Genomic DNA, 12565 nt, shown 5'->3' with positions numbered 1-12565 from the left:
AAATAAACATTTTAAAAAATTATAACGAGAAGCACTAAATAATTTACTATTATTTTAAATAAAAGTATAGAAAGAAAAGAAGAAATACACAAACATAGCTATCAAGATGGTAGTCTCCTGATATTAATTGAAGTTTAAGTACCCATAAATGAAAGCTGGGCTAATGACTACTGAGTGGGGTCGATCTTCCCATAAATTGCTATTAATCAATAAGGAATAGTAGCTTGGGATTTATTTAATATTTGGCTACTTGCCAGGTACTTGTAACTTGGATTGGCCACTGTTGAACACAGGATGATGGGCTTGATGGTCTTATTCAGTATGGCGTATCTTACGTTATGTATGTTCTTATGAACTGAGCCTTAGTAAGATTATAGGGTCTTGCATGTGAGGAGATTTGATGATCATCTGGATGAAATTCTATTTGAATTTGGAGAGAGAATGCTCGGTTTGTGTGCTTATTATTCATCACCTAAAACATTTTATTTATTTTTAAACATTTGATATTCTACTTTTTTATCCAAGAACAACCTCAAGGTGGATTGCAATCAAATAGTACTGTAACATTGGTTCCTTGGTGACGCAGAATCACAATTGAGTCACAGATACCATTGCAGTAGCTTTGCAAGATTTTTTTATTTTTCGCTGTTGCTCCCAGAACAAATGTATTATTTATTTACAAAAATATTATATACCTGTTTCATAAGTTGAGTTCAAAATACAAAATTCAGAAAACGTAACTCCACAAAACATATTTAAATCCATAGTAAAATATCAAGTAATAAAATTATTAAGCAATCTGCTAAATCTTTATACAATCCCTGCAGCCAGTCCATTTCTACGTCCCTTTACGTGTTGAATCATAAGGTGCATAGCATCACACAGTCCTGGGCACAAAGCCAGGTCTGTAAATGCTTGAGAAAAGCCAGTAAATCCCAGGCTGGACATCTCTTGGTAATTGATTCCAGAGAAAAGGCACTAACACTGAAAATGCTCTTTTGCGAGTAATCACCAGTCGAGCTTCCTTTACTGAAGGGATCACCAATAAGCCTTCATCCTGTGAAAATAAAGCCCGTTTAGGGATATAAGAGTACAGTTTATCCTGAAAATATCAGGGCAGGCCCCCTCAAGGCCTTAGAAGTTAAACAAAGTACTTTGAATTTAGCAAACAATGAAAGCTTTCTAGCATCAGGGAGACATGATCCCTAATGCCCACACCAGATAGAACCTGAGCTGCAACATTCTGCATCATGTCATAAATGGCATAGAGACCTTTCAGAGAATATAAAGTGTTGCAATAATCTAGTTGCAAACCAAAGAGAGCCTGAGTCAGTATTCCCAATACTAATGGCTCAAAACATGCTTCCACATGTTCCACAATTGGGGAAAAAAAGCAGCCTTAGAAACCTTTGCAATTTGCATGCACAAATACAGGCCTTCATCTAATGTCACCCCCAGATTCCAGATATCTTTCTTCACTTTCAATCCTGCCCCTGCTAAATAAAACAAGGGAGAATCTCCCAGCACATTGTTTTATCCAATCAAACACATTAAGGCCAATATAAAAAGCTTAAGAATTATCCGGCTTACTTACAGGCCGATACAGTAAAGCGCGGCCGCGGTTACCCTGTTTTTAACCCGCTTTAGATGCACATTTTGGACGCGTAAGGCTAACCCGCGATTCAGTATCCGGTTTTACGCGTCCTTATCGCTTGCCGAAATGGACGCGTATCCGTCTCTGCCCACCGCATGAATATGATATGTTAATGATTGATTTAGCTATTCCCTCTGATACAGTAACGTGTGCCCAAATTATCACCTTTTCAACCAGCTTATTTGCCACATCTTTAACTTGCATATTTACCGCCTACCCTGACCCTGGCGTTAGTGTGGTGTTCAGTCAGCTTCGTACCGGACAGCGCCATGGACAACGTGTATATTATTGCTCTGGCGCCATTTTTCATTTGGTTGAGAAGCAGAATGAGAAATGCTCGAATGAGAAACGCTCGAAATGCTCAGCAGATTGGAGAGGCGAACAGGGGAGCCCAGCAGCAAGGAGAACCCATCCGACCGGAGAACCCAGCAGCAAGACCGGAGGAGGTATGTGATATGTTTCGGTTCAACTTTACCATCCATCCATCTCTGGGCATCTCTGAGGCTCTGGACATGGACGCCTTTACAGACGCCGGAGAGATGGGTGTCCGCTAGGCGTCCTGAGGCTCCGGGTCCAGCGGAGACATGGACGTCTGGCCGGGCGCTCAAGGCAATCTGGCCTACAGGTGGGAAGGTGCATGAACGGAAACTGCAACCTCGAACGTCCAAGGTCGCGGCGTCCGTTCATGGACCTTCCCGCCTGTAGGCCCCACTGCCTTGAGTGCCCGGCCGGACGTCCAAGGGGCGCTTAAGGCAGCAGGGTCTGTAGAAAAGAACCATCCACTTACCTGGTGGAATGACATTTGAAATGACAGGTGTGGTGCCAGCGCACCCTGGATACTGTATAGGCGCTGCATGCCGCTCTATACAATAAAATGGATTGCAAACGCCTACCGCTTCATTGACACGCTTTGGACGCCGCTTGGATTTGCAGCTAATTTGAATACTGAATCGAGTGGCTTGTGAACCAAGATGTGCGTGCGGCAAAGGAGCGGGCGCCCAGCACTGCCGCACTGTTTCTTACGCGTCCTTACTGTATCGGCCCGTTACATGGGATATTCAGCAAGACAGCTATACTACTGACTATCCCTATCAAAATCATTATTTGGCCAGAAAAGTGTTACCTGGCTAAATTTAGACTTTCTATTGTGCAGGTGTAAGTTATCTGGTTAATTAATTGAATAAGTATGAATATTGCTACTTATGCAGCTAAGTTAATTGGATAAGTAGCTCTGCCCTGATCCACCCAGTGCCTGCCCACAATTTATCTAGCTATATACTTAGTTGCATAAGTGACTTTTCCGGCTAAGTGGTGGCCACTGAATGTGGCCAGATATTCAGTGGCTGCCACGTAGCCTGCTTATCCGGCTAAGTAGTGTTTGAATATCAGCTCCTTTGTATTTTTCAACGGCCAATTAGAGATAGCCTCTAAGCGCTTATTAATCTGAGCTTCAGATTCAATCATTTTCTAGCCCACAGACATCATCGGCATAAATATAAAATGGCATGTTAAATTGCCAGACAATAAGATATAGAACAGTTGGTGCCAGAAGTAATCTCAAAGTGGATTCAGATGAGCAATAGTCCTCCAGAAGCGCCTGTTGACAATGACAGAATAGCTACGAGGATAACCAAGAGAAGACTAATCCCTGCAATTCCCATTTTTGCCAGTCTTAAAAGAAGAATCCGGTGATCAAAAGCAGCAGAGTAGTCTAAACTGATTAACACTGCTGAAATCTTAAAATTCATCCATCAATCCCATCAACATGCTTTCAGTTCCAGATTGATGTGTCAAGAGTATTCTTTTCTGCTAAAAGATCTTCCAACCGAGTTAATACTGCATGCTGAATCACGTTAGTGCAGAATGAGGAATTTGAAATAATGCAATAGTTCTATGGTCCTAGAACAAGAAGGAAGGACATTTGTACAGCTAGGATTAAAAACGAGGCGGGACATGCATAGTTAATTGGGGAAGGGGGTGCAAGAATATAGAAAAGGTGCAAGAGTAGAGATGCATTAACAATAGGGCTGGCTCCTGATGCTGACAAGGTAAGCATCTTGAATATAAAAGCCTAGAGGTATCGAAGTTATATTATTTGATCCAGAATAGTGAAAGTTTAAATGGCATGAAACTGGGCAGGATGGGTGGGGACAGGTATGTTCAGATGTGTCAGCAACAGAAAAAGGAGGTCATATTGCCTTTAGATAGGTCAGGAGTGAGATTTATCTTGAGTATTGTGGTTAGATCTGGAAGCTGTACCTTCAAAAAGAAATTGAGAGAGTGGAAGTGTTTCAGAAAAGGGTAACTAAGATGATGCAAGACCCGCAGCACAAACTGTACAAAAGAAATTGACGGCACTTAAAATGCAATAGAAAGGAGAAGGGGACATATGGTAGAAAGATTCCAACAATTGAAAGGCTTCAATAAATTACCGGAAGATGAAATGTTCCGTAGTAAAATAAATTCAAGGATGATGGGGATAATCAAGGGTTTATATTTTAAAGTATCTCCCAAAAGTGGGGTATCAAAGAGCTGCAGAGTGAAGACTCTTGTAGGTGAGTAAGAGGAGCTTGAACTGTCTGCAGAAATAGATAGGAAGCCAATCACTTGAGAAGAGGGGTCATATGGTTGTAGCAACTTTGGTGAAAGATAAGTCACACAGCTGAATTTTGCATAAACTGTAGTGGAGAGGGATGGCTTGTTGGGAGACCTGTGAGGAGCAGATTGCAGTAGTTTAAGAGGGAGATAAGAGAATGGGTATGGATTCTGGTAGTTTGTTCAGAAAGGAAGAGATTAAGTTTGGAGATGTTATAGAGAAAGAAACTGTTGCACTGTGAGTGGACCCTTGGCCTGGTGCAGGATTGGTACGGCCCTCTGGTCAGACCTGGATAGCGCCTGCCACCAGGAGGCAGAGCACAGGAGGAGAAAGAGGCTAGTTGGAGCTTCACCAAAAGCAATACGGGGTTCCCTCAGGTTGAACCCTTGGTTACCCGGGCCGCCTGGTCTTAGGTAGGCCTCGCAGGGTCTTCTAGAGAGAAAATTCAAAGGAGTGCCCACCACGAACAAGGGTGCGTGGTCGGTGCTCAGACAAGGAAGTCCAGAGGTCGCAGGAGGCCAGAATAGAGTGTCCAAATGTAAAGCGAGAATTAAGGCCAGAGTCTTGGTACGGATGGTCAGCCAGGCAGGGTTGGTAGCAGAGGTCAGTCTGGATGTAGTCAGGTCAAGCAGGAGGTTGGGTTCCAGGTGGCAGATGAGAGTAGTCAGTGTTCCAGGCAGAGGTCAGGGCAGGCAGCGATCAAGGAGTAGTCAAGAACAAGCAAAGGTCAGTACCGTGAGATCAGTCCGAAGGGTACTACCAGGGATGGAGAGACGAAGGAGCAGGAGGCGCTGGGACTGGAGACGCTGGGTCTGGAGACACAGGAGACGCTGGAACAGAGAGACTGGAACAGGAGACACAGGATATGCAGGAAGGCAAACTTGCTATCACTAAGTGATCAACCCGATTGCCAAGGCAAGGAAGTGAAGTGAAGCACTTTTATACTAGACTCAATCTAGGTGTGCCACGAGCTAGGGCCCGCCCTTGGCCCTTTAAGAGGGCGGTCAGTCCGCGCACGTGCACCTAGGGATGGGGCCGATGCCACGGAGGATGCCGAGCCCCTCCGTGAGGCCTGGCTGGAGCTGGGAGGTGAGGCGTCGGGGAATGCTGCTGCGGAATGCCGTGGCCATGAGGAGCTTGCGGCAGAGGTGAGAGAGACCGACCCAGAACTGGCTGGTGTGGAGTAAGGGTTAGCGGGCCCAGGAGCGGATCGGGCACGACGGGATGCGCAACAGAATCAACACATTTTAGTAATATTTTGGATATGTGTAGAGAAGGAATTAGAGATTTAAAGTAGATACCCATGTCAACTAGCAATGATCCATCTTCAGAGTCTTCGTTAGTGAACTCCGAACTGAAGCATTTGTTTAGAGGTCGATATTCAAAAGCCATGTAGATGGATAAATGAAAAGTTGTCTGTCTAAATGGCTACCCAGTGATATTCATCGGGGCATTCTGGGGGCGGGCGGGAGGTATTTCTAGGCAGAGTGAAGTTAGCCTCATAAGTTATGCGGCTAACTGTGGTCGGGCCATAGAACTGCCCAAAGGTTAGCTGGTTAGACATAACCAGGCATTTTAAGTGATGCGACCACACCGTTGAATATACCTTGCTATTTAGTTGGATATGCTTATCTGGCTAACTAGTCGAGCCACACTGCAGCTGAAAATGTACCCTTAACATTTCTGCCAGTTCTTCATTACTCTCTACACATTGCTCCTTGTCAATTTTCAATTTCACTATATGATTTCAGGCCTCCCTTCTTTCTCTAATATATCTGAAAAATGTTTTGTCACCTTGCTTTACCTCTTTGGCAATCCTTTCTTCTTCTTGACCCCCTTGCCTTCCTGATTTCTTTCTTCATCTACCTCATTTTCACCTCATTTCTTCATCTCCCTCATTTTCCCCAGGTATTCTTCCCTGTGTTTCTCTTGTTGAGATCCTTTATATGCTGTTCTTTTTGGGGTAGATTTTCAAAAAGCGCGCCTTAGCATACTTTTGTTGGCGCATCAGGCGCCAACAAAAGTACGCTGGATTTTAGTAGATACACGCGTAGCCGCTAAAATCCTGGATCAGCGCGCGCAAGGCTGCCGATTTCGTGTAGCCGGCGCGCGCCGAGCCGCACAGCCTGCCGCCTTTCCCTCCGAGGCCGCTCCGAAATCGGAGCGGCCTCGGAGGGAACTTGCTTTCGCCCTCTCCTCACCTTCCCCTCCCTTCCTCTATCTAACCCACCCCCCCGGCCCTATCTAGAACCCCCCCTACCTTTGTCGGGGGATTTACACCTCCCGGAGGGAGAAGTAAATCCCCGCGTGCCAGCGGGCCTCTAGCGCGCCGAGACGGGACCTGGGGGCGGTTCCGGAGGGCGCGGCCATGCCCCCGGACCGAAACCACGCCCCCGGGCCCGCCCCCGAAACGCCGCGTCCCGCCCCGAAAACGCCGCGCCGATGGGCCCCGCCCCCGACACGCCCCGACACGCCCCCCTCGAAAAACCCCGGGACTTACACGAGTCCCGGGGCTCTGCGCGCGCCGGTAGGCCTATGTAAAATAGGTGCAGCGGCGCGCAAGGCCCTGCTCACGTAAATCCGGGCGGATTTACGCGAGCAGTGCTCTTAAAATCCGCCCCTTTGTCTTTATCTTTTCAGCTACCTTTCTTGAGAACCAGATTGATTTCCCTTTCCTCTTACTTTGTTTACTGTTCTAGCATGGAATGGTGTCTTTGTAAAAGCCCCTGAGAGGGACATAGAAGAAACTCTCTCCAGACACCTTAAAGGACCGGCTACGGCTATCTGTACGGTCCTCCTTAACTCCCAAACATGCTGGGGATTCTGGGCTAGGGTGGATCACTGCAAGCAGGGATGAGTGGGGCTCCAGAGTGAGATGGAAGCCTTGAGATAATGAACTGTAAGTTACAAAGGTTTTGTTGAACTGCACAAACCAGCTATGTTGTTTTGTTTATTATTGTTCACCAATAATGGAGCTTATAAAGACTAGGGATGTGAATCGTTTTTCAATGATTAAAATTATCGTCCGATAATGTTAATATCGTCTTAAATCGTTATAGAACACGATACAATAGAAATTCTAACGATTTATCGTTAAAAATCGTTAAATCTTGTTAGTGCGCACTAACTCCCAGTTAGTGCGCACTAACTCGATTTAGTGCGCACTAATCGGAAAAAACGATTTTTAACGATTTTTTAACTAAAAAATCGTGCCTAACACGATTTTCTTGCCCTGCCACACGATTTCTATCGTTAAGATGATATGGAAAACGATTCACATCCCTAATAAAGACTTTTGCCAGAGGCCAGCCTGGAGTCTATTTTCTGCCTAGTCCTGACCGCTCAGCATCACAGCTCCTATTAATTTGTCCAGTGTTGTTCCGCCTCGTCCATTTTATCCCAGTTTTATAGTTTTTCCTCAAGGAATATCCCCATTTTGACAAAGCCTGCATTTTCGAAATTCAGAAGTTGGTTCCTTGTGCATTCCTCTGTATTCTGTTTGTGATATCAAGCCATTCTGTCTGATGATTACTGGTGCTTAGATGGGCACCTATGTGGACATTAGAGACATTATCCACATTTGTGAGCACCAGATCGAGGATCACACCCTCCCTCATGGGTTCCATTGCCATTTGTTTGAGCAGAACACCTTGAAGGGCATCCGCTGTCTCTCTACCTTTTGTAGATTCCGCAGAAGAGATGCTCCAGTCCACATCCGGCAGGTTAAAATCTCCCTTCTTTCCCACCTTTCAGATGTCTTCGACCAGATCACTGTCCTGCTCTTCTTTCTGAATTGGAGGCTTGTAGACCACACCGATGTAAATGGAAGCATCATATCCTCTTTGTTTAGGACGGCCCATAATGCTTCTTCCCTACCCCACGTCTCTTGCAATTCAGTTGTTGGATATTGTTTCTGACATTGTTTTCATCATTTTTTCCCCTCCAACCAGCAAGAACATATCTTCTTCACAAACCCCCATTTTCCATACCACTACCTACTTCGGTATCTAATTTCTTGCTGCAGGACACTTGAGACTTTCTCACTTATACGTTATAATTTTTATGCTCAATAAGACCTGTCAACTTAATTGTTTAAGTCTTTTTTTTTTTTTTTTTTTTCTCCTTTATCTTTTGGTCATCAATGTTACAACGTTATTGTTAAATTTTGAACTTATGTACACTGTTCCAAGTTTCATAACCTTGTTCTATGTAATGCCTTTTGGCAATTTTCATGTTCTGTTTCAATGTAAACCGATGTGATCTTTATTTCATATAGGAACACCGGTATATAAAAATCTAAAAATAAATAAATAAATAAAGAGCTACTCCTCTCCCTTTCCTTTCCCATCTGTCCTTCCAGCTCTTTTTTTTTAATTAGCAAACTCATTTACTTAAATACAGACTGGCAAGGATTCTTTGTAGAGGCACCTGTGCAATTTATTTTACTACTACTTAGGTCATTCTTGATGACTCCCTACAATGTCCTGTGACTCACCAGACCCAGAGGATACCCGCCCTTTCTATTGTTTCTTTTTAAATTCACAAACTCATTTACTTAAATACAGACTAGCAAGGACTCAAAAATACTGGTACAGCTAGGAAAAATATATAGTGATTTCAAACCATGCAAAAAACACAGGAAATGCAAAAGAATAATATCGGCAAGAAATCAAACTATATTATGGCTAACAAATTAAAATTCAGCTTATCTGGCCACTAGCCCAGGTAGGTATCTGTGCTTCTGTAGAGGCAATAATTTTTCACAGGAAGAGTGGTAATACTTTGAAGCTCTTCCGCAGTGGAGGCTCAGTAAGGCATGGGATAAGCACAGAGAACACTTTGTTGTAAAAATGTTTTGCATATATAAATGCACTTTACACATGTAAGTGGGCTTTTGAAAATTGCTATGTGTGCCACTGAATTGTTCATAGGTTATACACATGTAAGTGCACTTTATATGCATAAATAGCTTTTTAAAATTGCTGTGATAGTTTGTCACAAAAATAGCAGTGTGCAGTATTTAAAAAATACATATATGGTAAAATCTTCTTATATGACTGTCTTTACATCTAAAATAGTTATTACAAGTTATAATTCAAGTCGATTCATGGTATGGCCCTATCTTATTTAGTAAATTTGTTAACAGAGTATATTCCAAAAAGAGTGCTGCAGTCAGCTGGCAAGAAATCTTTTGATTTGCCTCCAGTTAAAGATGTCCATTTTTAGGACACAAGGCAATGGGCTTCATCTATTGGAGGATGTGGTCCTGTGCAATAGCGAGTCAGTGGAGATTAAAGAGCTTTCTGATTTTAATTCTTTCAGAAGATGGTGAAGGTTGCTTTGTTTAGAGAAGGGTTTAAATGATTATTGTTTTATATTTATTGTTTTATTTTGTTTGTTTTGTTTTATGAAATTGTTTTACGTTAACGCTGTAATCCGCTTAGTGTGGCTTTCTTATTAAAGGCGTAATAAAATTTTTTTAAATAAATAAAATAAATTAAAATGTTCTCAAAATTGGATTACATTACTTGCAACTTTCTTCCCTACAACCCCTCTTCCCTTGCAACTATAATTCTTGCAAAAAGACCCCAAACAAACCTCAAAGCTGGGACTATGTCCTTGTAAATGTAATGTTCCTATACTATATATTCATTTAAATGAAAGATATAGTAATGATATTCTTCTCAAGTTGTTGGAGAAAGTGTTTGAAAAGAAATAGATAACGTTCATAATATGAACAGTTTAAGTTAATTCAAACATTTTAAATATCTTTAAATTTGATTGCCTGTTGAAGGAAATATTTATTTCATTTTCATTGCATCATCAAAGATAACTTCTGAATTCTATGTTGATAAGAGACTAGCAATGCCTGTAACAACCCACAGAATTAGAATGTAGAAGCTAGATTGGAGAAATCCATTAACTGCTATTAATCAAGTTTACTTAGGGAATAGCTACTGCTATTAATTGCATCAGTAGCATGGGATCTTCTTAGTGTTTGGGTAATTGCCAGGTTCTTGTGGCTTGGATTGGCCACTGTTGGAAACAGGATGTTGGGCTTCATGGTCCCTTGGTGTGACTCAGCATGGCAATTTCTTATGTTCTTATGTAATTATTGGACTTTTTGTTAAATGTATTTTAATCATGACTTTGCTAACATATTGAATTTTTCTATTTATTTATTTATTACATAGATGAAAGAATGGCTTTGTTTGAATTGCCAGATGAAACGAGCATTAGGTATGGATGCAACTTCAGTTCCTGACCCTGTACCACAACCTCTTCAACCAAAGCAGAAAACTGTTTCTGCTTCTCCGCCAACAAGTAAACAGGTATCCCAGCCTCTGCAGAAGAAGCATATTGCTGAAAAACCTGACCATGCCAAATCTCCAGAACCCAAAAAGCCAACAGTTCTAACCAAGCAGCCATCAATAGTAGGTTCTCCTCCACTGAAGTCAAAACAGTCGGTAACTGACCCTCAAGTCCAGAAACTTTCTCAAGAGATGAAGCCTACTCTCAAATCAGACGAGAAACATCGAAACCTGATAGAGGATGGGTTAGTGCAGTCCATTCCGCAGAAACATGCAGCTGAGACCACAGCTATCTCTCAGGCTTCATTGACAAAAGAAGAATCACCAACTCTCAAAGCACCGTCATCCGTCCTTCCTAAATCAATTGATTCTCAGAAAACAGGTTTTGCCGAGCCATCACACGTTATCCTTCCAGATGAACATAAGGATATGACTCCGGGTCTCAAATACCAACAGTATGTTTATCATCAAGCAGATTCCAAGCTTTCAAGCTCTGACTCTGTGCGAGATACAAAGGGTCAAAAACCCATTGAACCAAAACCAGTAAAAGAAGATCCTAAGAAAACGGAAGTTAAAATGGATCCTAAACCTGAAGCCAAACAAATGCCAAAAGGGCCACAATCATCTGTTGGACTAAAACCAAGTCCTATACAGCCCTCAGCACCAACTCCAGAGCCTCCAAAATCTAAAGACCAACCAAGGCGTTTCAGTCTTAATTTAGGAAGTATGACTGAAACCCCTAAATACCAACCTACAACTCCTCAAGAAACAGTAACAGGAAAATTATTTGGATTTGGAGCATCCATATTCAGTCAGGCCTCCAGTTTTATTTCTACAGCAACCCAAGGAAGCACTCAGTCTCAAGGGTCTGTGAGTAAACAGCCTCCTCCATCTCCATCACAGCCATTTCTTTCTCAGATACCAAGCAAAGAAAGTAGCCAGGCTCCATCATCTCCAAGAACAGCATCTATAAAAAATGAAACAAAACCTTCTGTGACTGAAAAAACAGAGTTTCCTAAAACAGATAGCATTGTCGCTGTTAAAGATACAAAGGTAGAACAGAAAGAAGATCCTGCAAAGGCCAGTAAACCTCAAGTGGTAGAATCCAAAGAGGTTTCTGGAGAACCAGAGCTGCAGAATAAAATATCCAGAGGAGATAACATTGTAACTGTTAAGGATGCAAAGCTAGAAGAGAAAAAGTCTCTTCTTAAAGACAGTAAACATCAAGTAGAAAAATCTAAAGAGGTTTCTGGTAATTCAGAGCTACAGAAGAAGCTTTCCAAAGAAGATCACATTCTAACCGTTAAGGACACAAAGCTAGAACCGAAAAAAACACTTCCTAAAGATGGTAAACCTCAAGTGATGGAAACTATGGAGAGTTTTGGACACCCAGAGCTACAGAAGATTACTTTGACTAAAACAACATGCCCGCTTTGCAAAACTGAATTAAATATTGGTTGCAAAGATCCTCCCAACTTTAACACATGTACAGAATGCAGGAGCATAGTGTGCAATCTCTGTGGATTTAACCCAACACCACATTTAATTGAGGTAGGTACTCAGTCATGTATTATCGTGTGTATATATGAAAAAAACAAAGTAATAACTCAAGAAAATGCGAATCAAACATTTGCTATAGTGGGGGTGTTTCTGTATTTGATTATGGCTTTGATAGAAGTAAATGACGTTTTTGCATTTTTCAATAGCATCTGGAATAAAAAAAATATATAGTAGGACTAAATCAATATGCTAATACAATCTTTAGTTTAGAATGTGACTAATACATTAAAATTCATGCATTTTTGTTACATTATTGTGGTTAGCTATTCTCATTGGAATTTGGCCATGGAACTGATTTCAGAAAAGTTAAAACATTTTAAAATTAACATTTTTAAGTACCATCTTTAACTCATTTCCAGAATTATATACTTTCTTTCTATTTTGTTAAAGAAAACCGACTTTACAGAAAAGAGGAAATATGAAATGATGCCAATGTCTCAATCA

The 12565-nt window shown here is 42.0% G+C and overlaps 1 protein-coding gene across 1 annotated transcript in view; it reads left to right on the top strand.

The window, feature by feature from the left end:
• The window catches only part of LOC115098866 (protein piccolo-like), a 40603-nt gene extending 28252 nt beyond the window's left edge, over positions 1–12351 (top strand). Inside the window, exon 2 of the mRNA XM_029615913.1 lies at positions 10445–12351. Coding sequence (XP_029471773.1) covers positions 10445–12292 — 1848 coding nt within the window. The 3' untranslated portion in view covers positions 12293–12351. The remainder of the gene's footprint in view (positions 1–10444) is intronic.
• The last annotated feature ends 214 nt before the right edge of the window (positions 12352–12565 follow it).

This window comes from Rhinatrema bivittatum, chromosome 9, assembly GCF_901001135.1.
Source record: "Rhinatrema bivittatum chromosome 9, aRhiBiv1.1, whole genome shotgun sequence".
NCBI classification, from domain to species: domain Eukaryota; kingdom Metazoa; phylum Chordata; class Amphibia; order Gymnophiona; family Rhinatrematidae; genus Rhinatrema; species Rhinatrema bivittatum.
Note: the sequence above shows the minus strand (reverse complement) of the source record. Positions and strands in the feature narration are given on the sequence as shown.